The sequence below is a fragment of the Xiphophorus maculatus genome, chromosome 12, assembly GCF_002775205.1.
Source record: "Xiphophorus maculatus strain JP 163 A chromosome 12, X_maculatus-5.0-male, whole genome shotgun sequence".
NCBI classification, from domain to species: Eukaryota; Metazoa; Chordata; class Actinopteri; order Cyprinodontiformes; family Poeciliidae; genus Xiphophorus; species Xiphophorus maculatus.
Genome location: NC_036454.1, coordinates 4,602,267 through 4,628,275, shown reverse-complemented (window position 1 = coordinate 4,628,275; position 26,009 = coordinate 4,602,267). Strand labels below are relative to the sequence as shown.

The 26,009-nt window shown below is 36.8% G+C and overlaps 2 protein-coding genes across 5 annotated transcripts in view; both read right to left on the bottom strand.

Moving 5' to 3' along the window:
* Window positions 1-264: 264 nt before the first annotated feature.
* On the bottom strand, window positions 265-13,524 carry LOC111610297 (zinc finger protein 239-like). Of its 2 annotated transcripts, XM_023343573.1 has the most exons (4): window positions 13,520-13,524; window positions 13,043-13,091; window positions 10,773-11,942; window positions 265-1,332 (listed from the first exon to the last, which is right to left on the bottom strand). In XM_023343573.1, the coding sequence occupies exons 2-4, from the start codon at window positions 13,082-13,084 to the stop codon at window positions 385-387; spliced, it is 2,160 nt and encodes a 719-aa protein (XP_023199341.1). In that variant the 5' UTR covers window positions 13,085-13,091; window positions 13,520-13,524; the 3' UTR covers window positions 265-384. The 2 variants fall into 2 exon arrangements, with proteins under 2 accessions (XP_023199341.1, XP_023199342.1); XM_023343574.1 differs by lacking the exons at window positions 10,773-11,942; window positions 13,043-13,091; window positions 13,520-13,524 and adding exons at window positions 2,589-2,637; window positions 3,076-3,104 and having other exon boundaries at window positions 265-1,494.
* A 965-nt stretch (window positions 13,525-14,489) lies between these two features.
* Window positions 14,490-26,009, bottom strand: part of slc4a4 (solute carrier family 4 member 4) — a 57,874-nt gene continuing 46,354 nt past the window's right edge. For 2 of the 3 annotated variants that reach the window (XM_023343571.1, XM_014474231.2), the window contains exons 17-27: window positions 25,726-25,911; window positions 25,189-25,302; window positions 23,886-24,047; window positions 23,016-23,194; window positions 21,624-21,696; window positions 20,924-20,992; window positions 20,634-20,807; window positions 19,605-19,757; window positions 18,894-18,987; window positions 18,313-18,392; window positions 15,959-16,045 (exon numbers count right to left, since the gene is read on the bottom strand). In XM_023343571.1, the coding sequence (XP_023199339.1) occupies window positions 18,349-18,392; window positions 18,894-18,987; window positions 19,605-19,757; window positions 20,634-20,807; window positions 20,924-20,992; window positions 21,624-21,696; window positions 23,016-23,194; window positions 23,886-24,047; window positions 25,189-25,302; window positions 25,726-25,911 (1,248 nt within the window). In that variant the 3' untranslated portion in view covers window positions 15,959-16,045; window positions 18,313-18,348. Of the gene's footprint in view, window positions 16,046-18,312; window positions 18,393-18,893; window positions 18,988-19,604; window positions 19,758-20,633; window positions 20,808-20,923; window positions 20,993-21,623; window positions 21,697-23,015; window positions 23,195-23,885; window positions 24,048-25,188; window positions 25,303-25,725; window positions 25,912-26,009 lie in introns of all 3 variants that reach the window. The other variant, XM_023343572.1, reaches the window with a different exon arrangement.

The following is a 26,009-nucleotide window of genomic DNA, read 5'->3' as shown; positions in this document are numbered from 1 at the left end:
TATGTTGGTTTAATGTTTTCTATTGTTTTAAGGCTGATTTCTATTGTGATTTATGATTTTGTGTCTGTGACAGGCACTTTATAATTAAACTTTACTTAATTACTCTAAGGAAGAACAGAAGTGGAAAACAAGGCAGAAATAGAAAAATCTAAGGAACACCAAAAAAGACAAAATTCCAAAACCAAACTCAAACAACCCCAGATCCTGACAGCATCTTGTTTTTGCTACAACAAAAGGACGACATGACAATTTATTTGCATGCTTGTTATTATTATTGATATAAATGTTACTGACAGCACCGGCTGTTGTCGCCATAGTGATAGAAGACAGGAGGAGAGAAAGAAGTTCCCTCACATTCCAGATGTTGCTGCTGTCTTGTGTGGATCAGGCTTTTTCTCCAGTGTGGATTTTCTGATGACGCTTCAGCCCTGAAGCAAATCTGAATCTCTTCTCACACTGACTGCAGCTATAAGGCTTTTCACCAGTGTGGATTCGCTGATGAGTCTTCAGCGTTGACGGATCTCTGAATGTCTTCTCACACTGACTGCAGCTATAAGGCTTTTCACCAGTGTGGATTCGCTGATGACGCTTCAGCATGTACGGACCATTGAATCTCCTCTCACAACAATCGCAGCTATAAGGCTTTACACCAGTGTGGATTCGCTGATGACACTTCAGCGTTGACTGATCTCTGAATGTCTTCTCACACTGGTCACATCTATAAGGCTTTTCACCAGTGTGGATTCGTTGATGGCTGTTAAAGTGACTCTTCTGAATGAAAGTCTTTCCACACTGATAACATCTGTAAGGCTTTTCACCAGTGTGGATTCGCTGATGAGTCTTCAGCGTTGACTGATCTCTGAATGTCTTCTCACACTGGTCACATCTATAAGGCTTTTCACCAGTGTGGATTCGCAGATGAATGTTAAAATGACTCTTCTGAATGAAAGTCTTTCCACACTGATAACATCTATAAGACTTTTCACCAGTGTGGATTCGCTGATGGCTGTTAAAATGACTCTTCTGAATAAAAGCTTTTCCACACATGTCACAGAGATAGCGCTTCTCTCCAGTGTGGATTCGCTGATGACGTTTCAGCCCTGAGGAATCTCTGAATCTCTTCTCACACTGACTGCAGCTACAAGGCTTTTCACCAGTGTGGATTCGCTGATGAGTGTTAAAATTACCCTTCTGAATGAAAGTCTTTCCACACTGGTCACAGAGATAGCGCTTCTCTCCAGTGTGGATTCGCTGATGAGTCTTCAGATTTGACATTTGTCTGAATCTCTTCTCACACTGACTGCAGCTATAAGGCTTCTCTCCAGTGTGAATGTGTTGATGAATTTTCAGATACGTCTTCCATCTGAAATATTTCAGACACTTGTCACAACGGTGTTTGTTCTGCAGCCTCTGGGTGGGCTGAACCTGCTGTCCATCGCTGGGACCAACTGAGGCTTTATCATCATGGCCGCCTGGGTTTGTGCAGGTTTGGATCTACGAAGGGAAGTGCAGTAATTATAACCAACAGTAAATATAATACACAAACACTTTGATAGTCAACAGCTTTATTGCTTTGCAAAGATTAAAAGCATCCCAACACATCTCCCCGTTTAGTTTAATCAAATGCAAAAAGTATAAATTTGCCTTTCTCTCAGGTAGACTAGAGGTCTGGAACCTGTGGCCCCACCAGTGGCTCTTTGGACATTTTATAATGGCTCCTAATAATTTAGTTAAAAATGCAGAAAAACCAACTGACGGTCTTTTAATCTAGGCATAATGACAAAAGTACATTTTAATAAAATGGTAAATGACTGAACTTATATAGATCTTTTCCAATCATTTTGACCATTCAAAGCGCTTTACACTGGAGTCACATCCACCCATTCACACACACAAACTCTCACATTTATACATCAGTAGGGGGTAAGTGCCTTGCCCAGGGGTACATCAACATGTGCCAGGAGGAACCTGGAATTGAACCTACAACCTTCTGATCACAAAACAACTACTCTACCCACAGAGCCACAGTCAGCTCATAGTGGTCAGTAATATACAACAGAACAATTGCATTGAATTTCCACAACAGAAGGACAAGAAAAGTTCCAGTTTTGTATTTTTTAATCTGTTTTTCTTGTCATTGTGTTGAAAACTATCCTATAATTTTACTTAATTCTCCACAAATATCTTCATTGATAAAAATGATTATTTGAAGGCAGATTCAGGTTTTAATTTTTACATTTAACCTTTTTAGCAGTTAATATATTATTCAGGTGTTTTATGATAAATAACTATTTGTGAGGACAAGGATGTCTGTGAATCCGGGAGGAAGGTTAGTTCACACACACACACACACACACACACACACACACACACACACACACACACACACACACACACACACACCTTCTTACTTATAGCTGTTCAGAAAACCGAAATGAAAATAAATGTCATGTTTTTGAGGTGTGGCATGAAGCCAGAGTACCCAGAGAAATCCCATTCATGCGCAGAGAGAACATTTAAAGTAAATGCAGAAAGACTATTAAAAACAATAAAGTAGCAATTAGTTCCCACAAGTTTTAATAACTAACCTCTTCCAGTGATGCCTTCTCTTCCAGGTGAAGTTTCTCCATTTCAGTCCTGTGTAAAACAAACATTCATAACATGGAAAATTGAATTTAGGATATTTGTGCAGCAGTGGCAGCAGTTTCAGATATAGTTGAAACCAGATATTTATTAGAGACAACCTGATTTCACACATTATGATTTTCAAAATGTAGAATCATGTCATCACTAAAACTTAAACCTGTGAAGCAGAAATCATCCCTCTGTTTCATGATTCTCAGTTATTTCTGTTAAAAGTGCTAGAAGTTTACAAAGCATCTGTTTAAATGCACAGTTAGCTTAGCTTATGAAAACTTTCTAAATAAAAAACAGAAATGAAAACTTTTCAGAGAAATTAGGGAATGTATTTAATCCTGGCTGACATAAAGCAGGAAGTTAAGACCAAAGCAAATTATTAAACATCAGTATGAATTATTACAAATATATGTGATAAAGAAATAAGCATTTACTTACAATTTCTGCGAGCCACCTCTTCAGCTTATCTTTGTTATAATATTTATATTTGACAGATGCTCTTATGGTTTCCATGGTAACATTGTTCAAAGGATTACAGCTCCATAAACATTTAACTCTCTATGTATTTAAAACAAAACAATCAGCCATCTGATTAGGCTAATTACAGACTTTATTCTTCTGTGCATCAGAAAGTTTCACTTAAATGTTAAATCTATTTTATTTTAACAGATCTGGAAACTTGTTATGGTGCATACAGTACTGTTTCCATGGAGACAGGTTGTTTGGGTATTTTACATCTTAATGTAACCATAGTTGTAACAAATGACTATATTTGTTATGTTTTGTAAATGCCACTTCTTTTAAAACAAGCTGCATTCGTATGTGTGAGCCTCTGTGTTTATCCGAGCCTGCAGAAGCTAAAAGAGACGGAGGAACACAGAATTATTTATTCCCAACAGTCCCCCTGTCGGGCGGCACAAATATCACAGCAACAATCACTAAATGTGGTGCATATGGATCCTGAGCTAAAATATGGCGGCCCGTTCCTTCCGGCCGTCGTAGCCCCGTGGCCCCCGACCCGGATCGCCATGGTAACGGCCCGCAGCCCTCAGGGTTGCAACCCCTGGACAACTAAGCTAATGTGATACTAAGACTAAAGCAACTAAACTAAACGTAAAAGTTTAAGCAATTTATTGTAAATCATGAGAAACAAAAGTCAGACATTCCTGAGAAAGTAGATGTCAGGATACACTGCAAAAACACAAAATCTTACCAATTTTCTTCTGTACATTTTGTTTTCCTAAGAAATACTTCATCATAAAATTACTGAAACTACAGAGTAGTAAAAATACTCCTAAAAGTATTTTTTTCAAAGATACTTGGGTGAGTGTAATTAGTTAGTACCCAACTCTGTCAGAATCAAGCCACCTGTTGCTACAAGGTCCAGTAAAAATCACCAGGACGCCATCGGTGTTTGATAACCGTTTATTTATTTAGCACATTTTCAGCAACAAGGCAATATAAAGTGCTTTACATGAATTAAAAGGAAATACAAACAAAATAACAAACCAAAGGAAAGAGCAAGAAGAAGAAAAAGAATCTAATGTTGATCTATTATATAGATCAACATTATATATAATGTAATGTATACTATATACATCTAGTTTATATATTATATAAAAACTAGATGCTCCTGTTCAGGGTTGCAAGATCAGTAGAAGTAAGTATCCTCTGGTCTAATTCCTCTGTCTATTTTGTAGTTCAAATATTTTAGTAAACTTGAAATATGCAAAACTAACATACAAGTAACTTTTTAGCAAGATATAGAGGATTGTTTTAAGTCAACAATTCCTTCATATGGAATTATTGGCAGATTATTTAACCTGTTAAAGCCATTTTCCCCATAAGTTAATTTATCAGCCAATAGAACTAGAACTTTGTCATCAATATTAAGGATTTACTTCAAACAATCCTCTATATGTTGCTGAAAAGTTACTTTCTAGTTAGCTTGTCTTATTTAAAGTGTTGTAAGATATTTGGACTAGAAACTCGACCAAAATGACTTTAAGTTTCCTGCTAGAATAAAAAATAATCTGGAGGAAATATTTAGATGAAAACCACAGAAACAGGTTGTTGTCTGCATTATTAGCAAAAATAATCTATTTTCACAATTTTCATTTATTCCAATTTTGTGTGATACACTGCAAAAACACACAGTCTTGTCTTTACATGTGCATGTTGCTGTAACTGAGCTCAGTCACTACATGTGCTACTGTAGACCAATACAGTAGCACATGCTGCTGTATGCAACGTAAAACGTAAATATGTACGTTTTTTTTGCTCCCAGGTATTTCCCAGCATCCTCAACTAAGGAAATGCTGGATGAGTGGCGCCCCCTGCTGTGCGTGGGGCGCACAGCAGGGGGCCCCACGCACATGGGGGCCCCCTGTGCAGGGCAGAAAACTATTTTAAACAATATCAGTAGAAAAATTCAATAGAAACACAGAACGAAATAAATCTGCCATTCATCTAAGAAAAAATTTATGATTTTTTTAAGTCCCTCCGCCTCCACACTATTGTTGGAACAATGGTTCAGTCCAAAGTGTAGGAGGAGCAACAGCAGCTGAACGGAACCGGCTCCGTTAGAGCCGCTGAAGTGAGGAGCTAGCAGTTAGCTGCTAGCTGTTAGCTGCTAGCTGTTAGCTGTAGCACAAACAAAGAACCTTCCAGTAAGTAAATACTTAAAGTCAAAGACATGCTACACATTTTATTTACTTTCACTGCTCAATAGGAAGAAACACATTAACAATAAAAATCAGATCAATATTTCATTACTTTGGCTGAATCATGATAAACTGCCTCGTTTTGCCTTAAATCAAAACTAGCTAAACTGGCTACATTGCTTTCATAGACTTAGCTTTTTTTCTGTGGAAGGTTTCCAATATTTCAATTACATTCAGCTCTCTAACTCTTACTTTAATAAGAACAGTTTGAACCTGGAGGGACGGAGCGTTACCACTAGCCGACAGCTCAGTATGGGAGCCGAGAGCCGAGCAGCTGACGGGGAAAATTAATAAAGTTTGCCTTTATTTCTTATCTTCTTCAACGTAGAGCCTTTAAAACCACAAAATAATACCTGAATATTTTGTAGAAAACTCTGGTGCTGAGCCATAAGTTGAAGTTATGATACTCCCAGATATTCAATTTCTACATGTTTGGGTTCTCAGCCATCCAGGACACGGAACAGCCTCCGAACCCACCCGCCCCACAAAACCAGTTTAAAGCAACTGAAGTTATAATTTATATAACACATAACTTGTATTAAGAGCCACTGCAATGAATCAACATTTATGAGGAATTTTATTAAGTGGAGTCACTCATTAAAACTTGTTTTTATTTAGATCGGTGACCCGGAACCAAACTTGTATCTAAATAACATTTGAATCTCAGTTTGAGTTCAGTGGATCTCAGCACGTTGAGAAAAACATATTTGTTATGCATTGCTACTTACATTTTGGTCCTAAGGCTTGAACACAAAAATATTTTTGAACCATATTTTACGTGACATTAAACTTTAACTTTGCGCTTAAGAAACGTTCCTGTTTATTTCCCCCCAATAATGAGATGGGATTTACGCCCTTCCTTCAACTTCCAAACTTTTGACCATGTTGACCAACTTTTCCCTGTTTGAAGGAACCATTGGCTCAACTTCTTATACTTTATAAAAAAAATCTTAAAAATACCAAAATAATTTAAATTGACGAGAACCTGTGAACATCCGTTAATAGAATATTTAATGAGGCCAGCCTGATATTTTTACAACCTTCGCTGTTGAAGCTAAAGAATGTCAAAGTAATTGTTTTTCGTTATTTATTCAGCTTTAATTCGCTGGCAGCAAAACTCTGCAGGCGTTTAGAAATGACTCAAATACATTTTAGGACTTTGCTTCAGCAACACTTGTAAAACCTACAATGTTGTAGGTTTTACAACATTGTTTTTTTTTTACAACATTGATTGTTTTACTTCAAAAAACAATCAAGTTCAATGATGGATCATAATATTGTGAGTTTCGTTTGGTTTTATCAAACAATTTTGCTGGAAGTTGTTGCTTGAAGTTCAGGAACATCGGTCGACATGCAGAACTGCTTCATTCTGTAGTAATACTCCTCAGACACCAGAGGGCGCCGCAGCACCGGTTATAAAATGGCTTCACTATAAACAGGTTTGAACAATAATATAGATTCCGGTTTGTTTAGAGTTTTTCACTGAAACATTAAGTTTTCTATTTATACTATATTTCCCTTCCGAAAATATGTAAAATAATCTGATTTAGAAACATTAAACCTAACCAAACCAATCCATTAAAATATATATTTTAAATATCCAACAATTCCGATTGAATTATTAATAAATGTTAACTTTATCCAACCTCTCACCATTATACACACAACAGCGACTTTATTTGCTACAGTTGTTCAAATTGTTGTTAATAGAGTTGTACGATTCTGTGTATTTTATTATTCTAATTTATTTTATATCAATCTGAAACCATGTAAATACCGGGCCGGTGTCGCTGATTTTAACACTGATTTTAAAACTTCTGACCTTTTGGTGTTTGGTGCGTTTTCCTTTGACTTATTTTGTTCAAACTTTAAAGTTTATATTCTACAAAATACTTTATATTTACACAATTAACAGAAACAATTGAAATGTGTGTGCATTTTTTCCTAAACAAAAAAATATATAATTTTATATCCAATCAAAAAATCTGTTTTTAGTAAGAGTTGAGAAACTGCAGTACAAAAATTAAATAAAATTTTGACCTTGTCACGTTAGTATTGATCCAATAAACCAACTTGGGAATCAATATCAGTATTTTGCATCTATCCGCCCACCTCTAGTTTCCAGCCAAATGCAAATGAAAGCATGTAGGTTTCTGGATGTGGTGAAGAAGATTAGCTGAAGTTCAAAACCTCAGAATGAGGAAGGAAAGAGACGTCTCAGACTTTGACTGTGCCGTTGTTGTTGGTGTGAGACAGGCGGCCTGACGGCTGACCTGCTGCCAGTTTCACAACCAGCCGTTCCTCTGGCTTACAGAGAAAGTCTCCAGTGAGGAGGGAGGTTCTTAAGCTGGTTTATTTTAACACTTATTCAACTTTTTGATCAGGTTTTAATTGTGACTAACTACCTGTCAGTGTACGGCTACATTTTAGCAATAAATTAATGGAATATATTTTATTTTCCAAAGAATCAAATCAGAAGTGCGTTGAGAAACCAGATGTGGGGAAAGATCTCAGAAATTGTACTCAAGAAAGAGCAGCACTACTTCAACATATTTTACTGTAGTAAAAGTAAAAAGTATCTGTCCAAGAAATTACTCAAGTAAGAGCAAAACATATCTGGTAAAAAGTACTCAAGTACTGATCAGATTATTAATCATTTAATATTTAAAAATGTCATCATCAGATGGACCGAAATATTAATTTAAGTGGAAATTTTACTGTAAAATGACAATAATTCATATAAGGAGCAAAAAGTATTAATATTAGGCAAAATATTTTTGTCCAAATCAGTTTCTTTCAATAAAAAAATCTTAAAAACTTTAACAAACTGCAGGTGTGTGTCTGGTGAAGTTTTGGTTAAAACATGTTTGTTTTTCATTCATTGGGTAGAAAATCCAGAAATTTTACTCAAGTTAGAGTAGAAATACTTCATCATAAAATTACTGAAACTACAGAGTAGTAAAAATACTCCTAAAAGTATTTTTTTCAAAGATACTTGGGTGAGTGTAATTAGTTAGTACCCAACTCTGTCAGAATCAAGCCACCTGTTGCTACAAGTTTCAGTAAAAATCACCAGGACGCCATCGGTGTTTGATAACCGTTTATTTTCAATATACATTTCATTTGAAAAATAGAAATTCTACAATAAACCATTTTTTCTTCTCTAGAAAGACTCAAGTTAATTTAACAATAAAGTGTCAGTTTTCCTCTGCAGCTTTCTGACAGGCGGTGAACTAATAACTCCACTGGAAAACCTGCAGAGCGTTGAGTTGGAAAACAAAGTGAAGGATTGAAAATAGAGGGATCAGAGTGAGCATCTGTATGAAAACATGATCTTTGTGTGCTAATATGGAGACGCCAGCAATGATCCACCAAGTTTGGAAGAATTATGATGAAATTTTCCAACAGTCTGAACTCTATTCATTTTTCAGTTGGAGAAAAGTATCTTTTTTGACTTTTTTTCACCTTTGCAGTCACATTTAAACCAATTTCAGAGTTCAGAAGGATATTTTGTCCCAATATATAAAACCCTACAACTGAGATAGAGGTGCTCTTTATTATTACCATTCACACAAGCCAAACAATTGAAAAGTATAGAAAAATAAAAAAAATTGGATGTGAAAAATATGTAGGAACACTATGTGGAGGAAATTTAATCTCATTTTTCACACATTGAAATTATAACACTGAATATATTCTGTGCAATTATCAATATATATTTTTTACTCTAAATGCACAAAAAAATTCATCCGCAAATGTTTCTTGAAAAATGTAATTTTTGAAATTTTATTTTATGTTTTCAGGCTAATTTTTGAAGGCAAATTTCTGCAGGTGAATTTTTTGCAGTGAATTTAAAGTGTAAAAATAAAAAAACATTGACTAAATTGCACAAGATAAAAACTCATTGTCATAAATTCAATTTGTAAAAAAAATCTGATTCCAATCAGATAATATTTCTTCCAAAATTTTGAAGGATATGTTTAAATTTCACTAAGCACTAAATGCAGGCTAGAAAATAACATAAAGTTTATTAGTGATTTTTTTGTGTGTGGTTTGATCACCTAAAATATCCTTTAATATATATATAAAAAAAGTGATTTAAACAACCCATAAATCAGATGACAGCTGATAAAATACACACATTCCTGCTGTGAACACAAGCCGTCATGAATATCATTTCCACATCTTGTTTCCTTCATTTCTTCCAGTTCAAATTGATCCTTTATGGGCCACTTAGGTACAAGAGTTTATGCAGCACAGTCATGTATTAATATGATCTGCATTCCCAGTTCAGGTTCCAGTTTGGATGAGAAAGGTTGGATGATTATGATGAATCAAATGGCTTCGACTCACATTAAGGCTGTTTCCTGTTCTTATTTCTTTCGTTTCAGAAACATTTCTAAAATTAGACAAATGGTCTCCAGAGTTGACCTGGAGAAAATCATTCCTGCTTTTATGTCATCTCCTCTGGAAAACTGTAATGCCCTTTTTAACTGCCTGGATAAATCCTCAATTTCACCTTTGCAATCAATACAGAACGCAGCAGCCAGACTTCTCACCAAACCCAATAGATTCTGTCATATCTCTCCTGTTCCATTTTCACTCCACTGGCTTCCAGGTGATTTTAAGATTTGTTTTAAAGTACTTCTGCTGACATACAGAACATTACAAGACCAGGCTCCTGATTACCTTTGTCAGCTTTTAACTAAATATTCTGCTGCTCATGGTCTTCGTTTTCAAACTCTGAATGTTTTGGTTGTTCCACCAACACGGTTAAAAACTAACGGGGGCCTTTCAGTCGGTGGCTGTGGAACAGTTTACCCTTGCAGCTCCGTTTGTCTGACTGGAGGTTTTTAAAAAGCAACGAAAACATTTGTATTTTCCCAGGTTTTTATCTCTTGATTTTACTGTGTTTCTTATGTTGGTTTAATGTTTTCTATTGTTTTAAGGCTGATTTCTATTGTGATTTATGATTTTGTGTCTGTGACAGGCAGTTTATAATTAAACTTTACTTAATTACTCTAAGGAAGAACAGAAGTGGAAAACAAGGCAGAAATAGAAAAATCTAAGGAACACCAAAAAAGACAAAATTCCAAAACCAAACTCAAACAACCCCAGATCCTGATAGCATCTTGTTTTTGCTACAACAAAAGGACGACATGACAATTTATTTGCATGCTTGTTATTATTATTATTGATATAAATGTTACTGACAGCACCGGCTGTTGTCGCCATAGAGATAGAAGACAGGAGGACAGAAAGAAGTTCCCTCACATTCCAGATGTTGCTGCTGTCTTGTGTGGATCAGGCTTTTTCTCCAGTGTGGATTTTCTGATGACGCTTCAGCCCTGAGGAATGTTTGAATGTCTTCTCACACTGACTGCAGCTATAAGGCCTTTCATCAGTGTGGATTCGCTGATGAGTCTTAAGATTTGAGGAATGTTTGAATGTCTTCTCACACTGACTGCAGCTATAAGGCTTTTCACCAGTGTGGATTCGCTGATGACGCTTCAGCGTTGACTGATATCTGAATGTCTTCTCACACTGGTCACATCTATAAGGCTTTTCGCCAGTGTGGATTCGCAGATGAATGTTAAAATGACTCTTCTGAATGAAAGTCTTTCCACACTGATAACATCTATAAGACTTTTCACCAGTGTGGATTCGCTGATGGCTGTTAAAGTGACTCTTCTGAATAAAAGTTTTTCCACACATGTCACAGAGATAGCGCTTTTCACCAGTGTGGATTCGCTGATGACGCTTCAGCCCTGAGGAATCTCTGAATCTCTTCTCACACTGACTGCAGCTATAAGGCTTTTCACCAGTGTGGATTCGCAGATGAATGTTAAAATCACCCTTCTGAATGAAAGTCTTTCCACACTGGTCACATCTATAAGGCTTTTCACCAGTGTGGATTCGCAGATGAATGTTAAAATGACTCTTCCGAATGAAAGCCTTTCCACACTGGTCACAGAGATAGCGCTTTTCACCAGTGTGGATTCGCTGATGACGCTTCAGCCCTGAGGAATCTCTGAATCTCTTCTCACACTGACTGCAGCTATAAGGCTTTTCACCAGTGTGGATTCGCAGATGAATGTTAAAATGACTCTTCCGAATGAAAGCCTTTCCACACTGGTCACAGAGATAGCGCTTCTCTCCAGTGTGGATTCGCTGATGACGCTTCAGCCCTGAGGAATCTCTGAACCTCTTCTCACACTGATTGCAGCTATAAGGCTTTTCACCAGTGTGGATTCGCAGATGAATGTTAAAATTACTCTTCTGAATAAAAGCCTTTCCACACTGGTCACAGAGATAGCGCTTCTCTCCAGTGTGGATTCGCTGATGAGTCTTCAGATTTGACAGTTGTCTGAATCTCTTCTCACACTGACTGCAGCTATAAGGCTTCTCTCCAGTGTGAATGTGTTGATGAATTTTCAGATACGTCTTCCATCTGAAATATTTCAGACACTTGTCACAACGGTGTTTGTTCTGCAGCCTCTGGGTGGGCTGAACCTGCTGTCCATCGCTGGGACCAACTGAGGCTTTATCATCATGGCCGCCTGGGTTTGTGCAGGTTTGGTTCTACGAAGGGAAGTGCAGTAATTATAACCAACAGTAAATATAATACACAAACACTTTGATAGTCAACAGCTTTATTGCTTTGCAAAGATTAAAAGCATCCCAACACATCTCCCCGTTTAGTTTAATCAAATGCAAAAAGTATAAATTTGCCTTTCTCTCAGGTAGACTAGAGGTCTGGAACCTGTGGCCCCACCAGTGGCTCTTTGGACATTTTATAATGGCTCCTAATAATTTAGTTAAAAATGCAGAAAAACTGACGGTCTTTTAATCTAGGCATAATGACAAAAGTACATTTTAATAAAATGGTAAATGACTGAACTTATATAGATCTTTTCCAATCATTTTGACCATTCAAAGCGCTTTACACTGGAGTCACATCCACCCATTCACACACACAAACTCTCACATTTATACATCAGTAGGGGGTAAGTGCCTTGCCCAGGGGTACATCAACATGTGCCAGGAGGAACCTGGAATTGAACCTACAGCCTTCTGATCACAAAACAACTACTCTACCCACAGAGCCTCAGTCGGCTCATAGTGGTCAGTAATATACAACAGAACAATTGCATTGAATTTCCACAACAGAAGGACAAGAAAAGTTCCAGTTTTGTATTTTTTAATCTGTTTTTCTTGTCATTGTGTTGAAAACTATCCTATAATTTTACTTAATTCTCCACAAATATCTTCATTGATAAAAATGATTATTTGAAGGCAGATTCAGGTTTTAATTTTTACATTTAACCTTTTTAGCAGTTAATATATTATTCAGGTGTTTTATGATAAATAACTATTTGTGAGGACAAGGATGTCTGTGAATCCGGGAGGAAGGTTAGTTCTCACACACACACACACACACACACACACACACACACACGCATGCACGCACACACACACACACACACACACACACACCTTCATACTTATAGCAGTTCAGAAAACCCGAATGAAAATAAATATCATGTTTTTGAGGTGTGGCATGAAGCCAGAGTACCCAGAGAAATCCCATTCATGCGCAGAGAGAACATTTAAAGTAAATGCAGAAAGACTATTAAAAACAATAAAGTAGCAATTAGTTCCCACAAGTTTTAATAACTAACCTCTTCCAGTGATGCCTTCTCTTCCAGGTGAAGTTTCTCCATTTCAGTCCTGTGTAAAACAAACATTCATAACATGGAAAATTGAATTTAGGATATTTGTGCAGCAGTGGCAGCAGTTTCAGGTATAGTTGAAACCAGATATTTATTAGAGACAACCTGATTTCACACATTATGATTTTCAAAATGTAGAATCATGTCATCACTAAAACTTAAACCTGTGAAGCAGAAATCATCCCTCTGTTTCATGATTCTCAGTTATTTCTGTTAAAAGTGCTAGAAGTTTACAAAGCATCTGTTTAAATGCACAGTTAGCTTAGCTTATGAAAACTTTCTAAATGACAAACAGAAATGAAAACTTTTCAGAGAAATTAGGGATCCTGGCTGACATAAAGCAGGAAGTTAAGACCAAAGCAAATTATTAAACATCAGTATGAATTATTACAAATATATGTGATAAAGAAATAAGCATTTACTTACAATTTCTGCGAGCCACCTCTTCAGCTTATCTTTGTTATAATATTTACATTTGACAGATGCTCTTATGGTTTCCATGGTAACATTGTTCAAAGGATTACAGCTCCATAAACATTTAACTCTCTATGTATTTAAAACAAAACATTCAGCCATCTGATTAGGCTAATTACAGACTTTATTCTTCTGTGCACCAGAAAGTTTCACTTAAATGTTAAATCTATTTTATTTTAACAGATCTGGAAACTTGTTATGGTGCATACAGTACGTTTCCATGGAGACAGGTTGTTGTGATATTTTACATCTTAATGTAACCATGGTTGTAACAAATGACTATATTTGTTATGTTTTGTAAATGTCACTTCTTTTAAAACAAGCTGCATTCGTATGTGTGAGCCTCTGTGTTTATCCGAGCCTGCAGAAGCTGAAAGAGACGGAGGAACACAGAATTATTTATTCCCAACAGTCCCCCTGTCGGGCGGCACAAATATCACAGCAACAATCACTAAATGTGGTGCATATGGATCCTGAGCTAAAATATGGCGGCCCGTTCCTTCCGGCCGTCGTAGCCCCGTGGGCCCCGACCCGGATCGCCATGGTAACGGCCCGCAGCCCTCAGGGTTGCAATCCCTGGACAACTAAGCTAATGTGATACTAAGACTGAAGTAACTAAACTAAACATAAAAGTTTAAGCAATTTATTGTAAATCATGAGAAACAAAAGTCAGACATTCCTGAGAAAGTAGATGTCAGGATACACTGCAAAAACACAAAATCTTACCAATTTTCTTCTGTAAATTTTGTTTTCCTAAGAAATACTTCATCATAAAATTACTGTAACTACAGAGTAGTAAAAATACTCCTAAAAGTATTTTTTTCAAAGATACTTGGGTGAGTGTAATTAGTTAGTACCCAACTCTGTCAGAATCAAGCCACCTGTTGCTACAAGGTCCAGTAAAAATCACCAGGACGCCATCGGTGTTTGATAACCGTTTATTTTCAATATACATTTCATTTGAAAAATAGAAATTCTACAATAAACCATTTTTTCTTCTCTAGAAAGACTCAAGTTAATTTAACAATAAAGTGTCAGTTTTCCTCTGCAGCTTTCTGACAGGCGGTGAACTAATAACTCCACTGGAAAACCTGCAGAGCGTTGAGTTGGAAAACAAAGTGAAGGATTGAAAATAGAGGGATCAGAGTGAGCATCTGTATGAAAACATGATCTTTGTGTGCTAATATGGAGACGTCAGCAATGATCCACCAAGTTTGGAAGAATTATGATGAAATTTTCCAACAGTCTGAACTCTATTCATTTTCCAGTTGGAGAAAAGTATCTTTTTTGACTTTTTTTCACCTTTGCGGTCACATTTAAACCAATTTCAGAGTTCAGAAGGATATTTTGTCCTGATATATAAAACCCTACAACTGAGATAGAGGTGCTCTTTACTGACACTGAACAAAAACAACCCATAAATCAGATGACAGCTGATAAAATACACACATTCCTGCTGTGAACACAAGCCGTCATGAATATCATTTCCACATCTTGTTTCCTTCATTTCTTCCAGTTCAAATTGATCCTTTATGGGCCACTTAGGTACAGGAGTTTATGCAGCACAGTCATGTATTAATATGATCTGCATTCCCAGTTCAGGTTCCAGTTTGGATGAGAAAGGTTGGATGATTATGATCATCTTCTACCCACATCATAGAAAAATACACAGGAAATGTGACCGACATTTACAGAAAATGATCACTTTTTAAAAATCAACAGAAAACAAAAATATGTTAATAAAAAACAGTTTGGAAGAAAAGGTGTAAAAGATTTGATTATAAACAAACAGAAGCAATCAAATCAGCACACTCAACTGTGCTCTGTTAACTTATAGTTAATTATATTAAATCTCTATTTTACTTCCTTTACAAGCTATAATACAGCACATTTCTTAAATTATTGCAATTCTAGGAAAGGACAGAGAGAAAATCTCAAAACTCCAAGAATTATTTGTTCATAATAAGATTTGAATCTAAAACAAGAGGTAGAGCTATAAAAACATAACTTTCCTGCTACAGGAAAATGTTAGAGTAGTTCAGTTTATATAAAAAAATCTGAAAGGTCATATTTGTATTTATACATATATATATATGAGTGTATAAAAAGAGATGGGACGGCACTCCATGTTTAGTGAGAGCGCTGCAGCATTTACTGTGGCAGCAGTTGCATAGATCAGCAGTAAGGAGTTATATTTAATCAACAAGTGAGACTGTGAAGGTGTGAGAGAAATACCAACATGACGGTGAAGACAGACGTATTTAAAAATTATCCCTTTTTAAGTCCCAGCAATTCAAAACAAACCTCTTAAAATCATAAAAGAAGCAGAAAGTTAAGATTAATTTGACAGGAAGCTGCAGGTTGGTGGTCTACAGCGACGTTTCGGATCCCCGGCCCCTCCAGTAAAACGTGTCTTCGTCTTCCGGCTCCATGTCTATCCTGATCTGAGGCACTGACTTCAGCGGGGTCATCTCCGGGCTGAAACACAAACCCCAGCTGTCAGGACGCAAATAAAAAAAACTGAAGCTGTCTGAATTTATCTGACGGTAATCAAAAAATACACTCTTACATGGGACCTATAACGCAAAAAGTTCAAAATTAATATTTTGAACGTTTTTATTCTTCCATTTTGGTCTATAAAACCCCACCCAGACGTTTTTTGGCAGTAAATTAACGTTTTTTGGTGTCTGGAAAATGAGACCTTCTGAATGTAACATCATCGGCAGGCAATGCGCCGTTATCTAGCAACCCCAGCAGAGTTCCGCCCCTTACCTAGCAACCCCTGCATAATTCTAGAACATCTGGTCAGCTGGTTTTATTGCTGTACAATGGCTGCTGGAAAAGACGTGTTTAGGTGTTGACTCACAATTCAGAAACCACATGCTGCATTCCCTTTGGTTGTGCAGGAGGATCTACTAATGCTTTTCAAAGATGCACGGTTCTATAATTCCGCATCAGTTTGCAGCCAGTGAAAATGATGACTTGTGGGGGCGTGGCCAGCAGCAGTTTATTTGGATTTAAGGTGACAAAATGCCCTAGAAAGGCTCATTCTGCATAAAAAAAAAACAAAGAATAATCTGAACAATAAATAATAGGTCACATTTAATCCTAGGATTTCATTTGAATCCGTCAAAGTGAATCCGTCCCCTACAGTGATGACGGCTGGTTTGATGTCAATTTTAGAAATATTGCGGTAGAAATATATTTATTCATATGCAACTTTGCAGAAATGTTGTTTTCTGATGGTTTTTCCCTGAAATCCTTCGAATTAAGCCAAACCTATCGAGTCCTTTTCTGTCAAAGTGACAATTGTAACAAATATATGAAAACATTTTTATAAAAGTCACATACTCCAGCTTGAATCTAAACAAATAATTAATATTTACTCAACAATTCAGCATTTTTCAGGCGCCAGACGAATCTTTGCCAAAAAGAGTTAATGATTACACCAACAAATAATCATCACAGAACACAGCTTGTAAAACCAAGAAAAGATCAGTGAAATCCTGTGAAGTTTGTTTCACGATCTTCATCCGCAACAGAAAATATATCAGAAGAATATTTCATATGTGGTTCAACTTCCTGGTTAAAACAAAAAGAAAGAGGCAAAACGAGGAAATAACTTAAAATCTAGAAACAGCAACTTTTTGGATGCAAGTCTTACTTTAGGATTTTCAACCCTGAATTGTAATTGTATCATTTTTTCGGAGATGTCTGTACCTCGGGTCATCAGAGTTAGAAGCAATTTGGCTTCAGATTCAACCAACAGGATTACGCTTACACAATCCGACCTTCATACAAAGTTCAACATGACGGAAATGAACAAAGAAGGTCAAAGGTTTTGTTCTCTAATTTTCAGAAATCAATTTAACTTTCAGATAATAATTGGTGACGAGCGTAAACCCTGCAGGAAGGCCAGCAAGTCACAAATCGGAAATATGGACAAAAAAGTCAGATATAAGCAGATTTTGAATTTTAAAAAGTTAACTGTAGGTCAAATTTAAACAAAAAAGTCGATTTTCTGTGTCTCGTGGACAAAAAAACTTAGAAAATGGTCGACATGTGGACAAAAAGTCGGATGTAGGTCAGATTTAAACAAAAAAAGTTAGATATAGGTCAATTCTGAATAAAAAAAAGTTGCATTTAGGTGAATAAAAATCTGATGTAGGTTGCATATGGACAAAAAAATGATACAGGACACATTTAAACAAAGAAAATCGTATATAGGTCACATTTTGACGAAGAAAAGTCAGATATGGGTCACATTTGCACAAAAAAGTCAAAAGTATTTTGCATTTGAACTAAAAAAAAGTTGGGAATAGATTATATTTGAACAGAAAAAGTTAGATATAGATTGGATTTGGACAAAAAAAATCAAACATTAGTCACATTTGGACAACAAAGTAAAAACAGGATTGGTTCTCATGTCTCTAATGTCTCTGCAGAGGACTGACACTCTGCAGGAGGTTTTCTGGAGAAGCTGCAGAAGTTCATTGCCGTCTACAGACAGAGTCCCAGGCATGGCGCCTGTTGACCTGCTTCTTGTTGAAAAATTCACTTAGCCCTGGGTTAGCTAATCCGCCGATCTGACCTTTAAAGATCAGGCCAATAATTGTACGTTAGCTGTTCCATGACCTTTTACAAGCACCACTGCCACCAAGTCAAAACAGGAGTCAGCTGCAGCTGAGTTTCATTTTGTTTTTCTGCTCATCTTTTCCGTTCTCACTCTGTTTTTCCCGTCTCACCTGGATAAGTAGCTGTCCTGGTAGAAGCGGAGCTGCTCAGCACGATGTGTGTCGATCAAGGAATGACAGGGGCTTCTCTCCTGAGGAAATGAAAACAGCTGCTTTAATAAGGAATGATTCAAAATGAACTGTTCATTTACTCAGCTTGAAGGATTTTGCAGGTTTTCATTCCAGGGCAAGCATGCAACAATTACAAATGCTTTCAGCCTGAGAGGAGAAAAGAGGCAAAATGTTAGTTGTTAGTTTTCAACCTGCTGATTCATGGGAAACTTTGCAGTTTTAGAGAAAAGCTTGATTTATGATCAGAGTCGTCTAACAGCAGAGGCCATTAGAAGAACATTAGAGCCAGAAATTAAATTAGAAGGTGGGGGGAAAAAAGCTTAAGACACCATAATCTGAAGCGGTGAGTAGATTTCATGCATTTTTCAGAGACAAGACAAGTGCAGAAAATAAAAAAAGTAAAAGAAAAGAGTGAAAAACCCAACGTCTGTGTAAAGACGGGTCATCGTTATGAAGCAGAGCAGAGACAGTCAGGAGGAGGAAGATTTATTTTTTCCTCCAGGCGGTGGCGGTTTACTCACTGTCACTGGCCTTATCACCTAAGAAGGGCTCCTTCTCCATGATGTCCATGGGAATTTTAATATTGGGAACATTCTCATTGTAAGGATAGTCAGACTGTTGGAGAGAGGAAACACATCCTGAGACAGGAACTGGCTGGAAAGAGTTATCAGGATCTGACATGGTCAGCTCGTCCAGTCCGTTTGGTTCTTTCTTTAAAATAGAAGCGTTTGCAAATTGTTTCAGTCCTGCTACTGATAATAACCTGATGTGTTAAAAGATAAATTACGTCCTATTTGTAAAATCGATACCAAAGTATAGCTTCACAAGATGCTCAATATTCCTTATTTTAAGGATTTATTTTTTTTGTGTGTGTAGCAGGTATCATAAAATCACTATTTTAAGTCATAAAATTATCTCATTCTACTAATATTGTGACTTTAATCTTGTAATATGAGTTTATTATTTGACCATTTTGACCTTTTTCTCATATTATTGTGACTTTATCTTAGTAAGGTTATAATTTTGTTCTCGTGGTTTTCTCATACAACATTTTTTTCTTTTGCAACATTTTGACTTTTCTCTTTTAATAAATTTTTTTATTCTCTTAGCCCTAATACGCCGTCGTCAAACTCTCTGTCCTGCAAAGGGAGGAATCCAGAATCTGAGCTCCACAGAAACAGAAAGAGTGAAAAAAACCAAAACTGTTTTACATCCTGAAGCTAAACTCTTACATCTTCACCATCACTGTCCACACTGCCACATTTCTTCTTCTCATCCTCCTTCTTCTTCTTGTCTTTCTCTGGAATGACGTCGTCCAGGAAGCTCAGGTCGTGCTGGGAGAACATGTAGTCCATGGCTTTCCTGACAGCAACCAGAGCAAGAATCTGGAAACGTGGGAAACTCAGGTTACAGGAGGCTGGGGCTGAAACGATCGGACTAATCAGATTAATCGTGATTAATCGATGACTGAAATAATTGTCAACTAATTCTGATTAATCGCTAACTGGAGTGTACAGACTCAAAAAAAGCCACGTTGCAGAAATAATATCAAACTCAGAGCAGTAAGACTGAAACGATTAATCAGATTAATCAATTACTGGAATAATTGTCAACTAATCAGTAATCAATTAATAATCAACTGGAGTGTACACACTGAAAAAATGCCATTTTCTGACAGAATTAAATACTCGGAGCACAAATAAGCCAAAAATGAACAAAATATATATACTGTACATTTTCCATTTAAGATCAAAAACCTTCTTTATCTGTAAATATCTTCTGCCTAGAACTCCTTAAGTGGCATTGTTAGCTTCATCTGGTTCAAATTCTGTAAAAAAATAAAAAAAAATCTCCTATTCAATTATTAATTGATTAATTGGAAAAATAATCAGCACTGCTAAGTCAAGCAGAAAGGACTGACCGTTTCACATATTGATGGTAGCTGCAGATGATCAAGCATTCACTAGAGGAATGCTGTATTATTGCCACTTAGGCAATAACATTTTAATTTTCTTATCTAAAAAAGGAATTAATTGTCCATTTGCACCTTTTAACGTATTTAAGTGGTTAAATCAAAAATCAGCAGAATATGCCAATTTTTAATTGCATCCCTAGCTGGTACAGTTTTAACTAAAGCATCTATTACCAAAATAACTAATTAAAAACCTAAATCATTACTAATCTGGTATTTTTGTATCATTTTTGATCCGTCTATAATGGTAAAGCGTTCTGTGGATCGAGTGTGAACAGGTTTTCTTTACCATGACGGGGAAAATGATGGCCGCCACGGTGGACTTGAGGATCCAGAGCAGAGCCAAGCAGAGGATCTGGATGAAGGTGAAGAGGTGGACTTTCCTGAGGGGAACGTGCCTCAGGTAAACCAGGTCCGGCTGATGCTTGGCCGGCATCAGCAGCAGCTTCAGCCGGTCCATAAACTAAGCAAGAGTCAAAACAAATACAGGCCCGAGTTATCACACCAATCAGAAGGTACACTGGTGGGTGATAAAACAACAGGTACGGCTTTTATGGAATTAAAATTAAAGAAATTTACCTGAACTCCATTAAGAGAAGCAACTCCCATGTATAAGAAGACTCCATACAGGACCGGCATGGGGATAAACTAGATGTGCATAAGCAAAATGTGCATAAATATACAGTAAAAACGGCTTTAAAGGGGCTGTGTTATGTATTTTTCTGGCACATAAAATCATTTTATAGCACAAATAAGAAACTATGTTACCTTCAGTTATTATAAAAAATTCATTGACTTTGCAATTTAACACATTGAAACTGGGCCTCTGTCTCTTTAAGAATTTCCAACTCCACCGTCAGGAAGTCATCACCTAAACATTTCTCAGTTAAAGATTATTATGTGTTTTCCAGACACATAGAACTATTTTATAGCACAATCATATAACTATGATACTTTCACTTGTTATAAAAATGATATAAACATCAAATATGAATAATCTGATAGCTTGAAATTGGGCTCCTGTCTCTTTAAAAGCTCCAGCTCTTACTGTGGTGGGGCTAGGTCCAGCTAGGCGTTTTGCACAGCTGAGTGGTTACTATGGAGATTAAAGGATTTCTCAAACATGCACGAAAAAAACAACAAAGCAACACTCCATGTATGAAATAACATAAAAATATGATGTAAAGCTAAAAAGAAGTTGATTTTACATAAAACTGCCCCTTTAAGAGAACACTCTACCAAAGTAAGTGTTGCTGCTGCAAATTATTTAGTAAATTACCTTTAAAATTGGAGACATGAACACAGACAGTCCTGTCAGCATGAACACCAACACTCCAGTGACCCTCTGCTCTCTGCAAAACAGGACGGAAAAGGAACGTCGCAAAGCTAAAAGCTTTAAAACCTCAATAACTGGACTCGTTTTCCTCATTAACAATAAAATTCTGACAGTAACAGTAATGGTAACATGACATACATTTCAAAAACATTATATTTGGAAAAGCAAACATTGTTTGTAAAGTTAAAAACCGGTTTGGATGTTTCACTGTGACGCTGTACGGCAGTTTATTAGCTCAGCTGCCACATCAGGGGGCGAAGAGGGCGGCGTACAGATATGAAAACAAAACACAAACCATCCAAACACAGGAAGAAACGTGTTAGCTTAGCCACTGAGGAAGTCTGAAGGCAAAACCACACAAATCCACAGCAAAGTAATGTTTTAAAAATCTAAATTATCCAAGGAAGGAAGAATCGAATTGTTCTTGTTCAGTCTGTTTAATTAAGATGAATGTGTTGTGTTTATGATCAACCAGGTTTCAAAATCCAACAATAACTTTCTGTAAAAGTGTCCATTCGGTTTGACCTTTTAAAACCTTTTAGAACAGATTAGACTGAGTAGACAAATTTCTCCTAAACACCCCGGGTGAATGATTGCTGTGACCCGGGCTTTAAATCACTGATGCATGCTTTGAATTTAAAAGTTGAATCGCGATCAGAAGCCAAGCAGGAGGAACAACAACAGAACAAGAAGCTCAGGCCAGAAGAGACCAAACCTTTTATGAGTTTGTAAAGTTATACACTCAAAAACTAACGCCATTAATTTGGGTTATTTAACTTTCACAAGAGGAAAAAAATGAGGTTCATATTTTCATCATGTTATCCATTTATTTATTACACAGTTTCAAGATAAATATTTAGCTTACAAACTAAATATTTAACTTGCTATCTAAATTTTTAAAAACGTTTATACCACTTAAGGTTATTTTTAGATTATAGTAAAAATAATAATTTACTAATATTTATTAATATTTAACACTTTGAATGGAGCAGCTTGTGAACAAATAAGCAATTTCTGCTTGAGGATCAGTAAACTATATTCTATCTATATTTAACTAACTAAATATTTAGCTTAGAGCTAAATATCTACCTTGCTAACTTAACTTGTTATTAAATATCTAGCTATGTTTTTGGCTTGCAAACTAAATTTTCAGCTTGAACTGGAGCCAAATATTAAGTATATAAGCTAAATATTTTTGCTTGCTAATTGTATATGAAGTCTGAAACTGTGATATTTATAAATGAAATAATAATTAGTGAAAATCTGACTTTGAAAACTACTGTGTATCTTTACAAATGGCTGTACTTTTATTTTGGCGGCTCCGTTCGTTCTCACCTCACTCCCAGGAACTTGGGCTGCTCTCCCGGCGCCGACGTTTCCGTTTCCATCTTCAGACTGTCGATGTGGGCGATGGAGATGACGGTGGCGGCCACATACCACGGCAGGCCCATGAAGGAGCAAACCACCAACAGAACCGCCACCCAGAACAGATCCAGATGGTAACCTGCCCCTTTCTGTTCCAGACAACAAACAGGGTCAAAGGTCGAGAGCACGCTCGGACACGGACAGTGCAGCTGCAGACGGACACGGACCTAAATCCATGCTAAAGGCCTTCGTGATCAATTCAGCAACAGACAATTATCTGTGGCCTTAATAATGTTGGACTTTTAAAGATTTTGAAACTGTACTTATTCAATTGGCAGATTAATTCACTTATAACAAGACATTTTTCCATGTTATAAGTGAAATAATCAATATTTAAATCAATATTAAGAAAATATTGGCTTTAAAAAAGCACATGTATGTTGCTGAAATGTAACTTGTTAGTTTATTTTGTCTTATTTCAAATGTACTAAAATATTTGCACTAGGTTTTGTGTTTTTTCAGTGAAAACTAATGAAACAGGCCAGCACAAAAATGCTGGTACTTCTAGAAAAGACTAAAAATGATTTTGTCCACATGTTTGTACCCATAAATATTAAATCTAAATATAAAACAGAAATAAATATTGACTCAGCTTCTATTTAAAACCGGCCAGCGGTTACATTTCGACCTGAGAAAGGTGCAGTCACTCATATGAAACATCTCTCACTTCCCTGAGAACGATTTTCACCTACAGGGAGAATTTAGCCTGGATTTGCTTATTATTGGAAACAATCTTAACAGAAGCTTGACACTTTCTGTAAGGACGGTTTGTGATGTCACCTTTAGCTTGTGCTCCTTCCTGTTGACAATCACAGCGGTGATCTGTTGGTCCATGAAGATCAGGATGGTGACGAGGAGAGCAGGCAGGGCGGAGGCCAGGTAGACCCACCAGGGGTTTCCTCCAAACGGGGGCACAAACCAACCCCGCTTCGGGCTTGTTGGCTGCAGAGAGAGAAAAATAAAAGGATCCACCATGTTGTTTTACAAATATGACATCTGACTCTTATAAATTTAGCATCTTGTCTTTTTTTTGTTCACCTTTTAGGGATCCACGATTAGTTGTAACAACAGGCTTTAATTTAGATATAAAAACAATACAGTAATAATAGGCTGTTTAGTTAAATTATCTTCACACGAACGTCGCCATCTTGTTCACGCTGCAATGCATTCTGGGTAAATGACGTCTACTTGATTCAAGTGCCCTAGCTCCCCACAATGAGTAAGGTCTTTAGGCTTTTTTAATTTGAACCGAAGTGCGTTGAAATCAATGGGAATGTAGAAATCACAAGAGGTGATGAAGATGAGGAGGACCAAAACGAGGAAGAGGACAGAGTTGGAGCTGCTGGTGTTGCTGCTGCCATCATCTTGAAAAATGAAACAATGAATGATACCTCTGGTTAAACTGTGTGATCCGGTAAGTAGTTCTGGTCCAGTAACAGTTGTTTAGGGTCCAGGCGGATCAGTGGTTTCATATTCAGCACCGGCAGCAGTAGCATTAGCTCCGTTAGCATTTTAAAGTGCTTCCAGCGCTGCCTGTCTCTGATGCTCCTCCCAGGTTTTAGGCATTTTGTGGATAAAAACTGCATTTGTTTTTAGCTTGTTAAGCTAACAATCACCTGTTAGAGTCTTCTTCAGTTTTGCTCTTACAAATGACAAAGTCTTCTGGAAAGAAATGTTGAGAGCACAAATGTAGGTCCTTCGGAAGCCGTGTTCGGCTACAAATTTTCTTCTTTTTTTTTCATGTGGGATGCAATTCAGATTCACCTCACATTACAGCCAACAGTGACACAGTGTGGCATTATCTAAAATTACTCCAGTTAACGCAATATGATAAACCGCTACTCGGGTACAGTTAGCCTTCCTGTGTTTACTCTGTAGACTTCAGCACAGATGGGTTGACAGATGCCGACCTCCAAGGGTGAAAAATATAACAAAAGATGCATATTTTTGAAGTAATTATGAGTTTTGGCATACCACAAATTTTTTAGTTAATAGAAAAATTACAACATATTTAGGCCAACATGTTCAATTAATCGTGGATCACTTTAAATAATAATAATAATTTAAAAAAGCAGAAGCTCACCTTAAATTCGGTTGGCACGATAAGTTTAGGAGTGTCAACTCCCACGAAAATATCAACTCCACAAAAGATAAGAATGGCCAAGATGATGGCGAAGTCACTGATGAGTTTCCTCACCTGGTTGGGAGGAAAAGATGCTCTATTAAAGGGGCAGTGCTGTGTTTTCCAGCCACATGGCGTCACTTCATAGTAAAATCAAGTAACTATGTTAACCTTAGTTGTCATAAAAATTTTATATATATCAAATATGACTTTGACTTCCTAGTTTAACACCTTGAAATTGGGCTTCTGTCTCTTTAAAAACTCCTGTTTTGTGTATTTTTTAATTCCTTCTTTGTTTTTAATTCATTTTGTGCCACACAAATCTTCTCTACTGGCCTCGTCTGGCAACGCATGTGAAAGTTTTCTGTGGGCGCCACGGGAACACCGACATGTCCACCCTGTTTTGTTTTTGTTTCTTGCTATATTCTTAGTATGATGCAAATGAAATGCAAAACCACAGTATCTCAATTTAACAAAAGTTGATGTGGCAGTACTCACAGTGGTGGGGAAAAAGGGGCTTGTTTTGAACTTCTTAAGACACATGGAGGTGGTGTAGGTACCGAAGAAGAGGATGAAGGACATGAGGGTGATGTCTGGGACGTAGCCACACGCCTCTCCCACCAGCTCTCCTTTGTACATTAAACACTCTGACATGGTGAGGCTCGACCATGAGCGGTTTGGTGGCTGAACACAACAAATAAAACACTGTAATTATGCCACACACACTCAATCACCAGGCTTAATTTTCACCTAATTATAAGAATTAAACACTGGATAAAGTC

What these genes read in the sequence shown, in the direction of transcription:
- LOC111610297 (XM_023343573.1), bottom strand. Translation starts at nt 13,084, where the DNA reads ATGGAGAAACTTCACCTGGAAGAGAAGGCATCACTGGAAGAG. An exon ending in AGAAGGCATCACTGGAAGAG is followed by an intron (nt 11,943 to 13,042) that starts GTTAGTTATTAA and finishes TTCCCTTCGTAG; the next exon opens with AACCAAACCTGCACAAACCC. An exon ending in ATCTTAAGACTCATCAGCGA is followed by an intron (nt 1,333 to 10,772) that starts ATCCACACTGAT and finishes ATTCATCAACAC; the next exon opens with ATTCACACTGGAGAGAAGCC.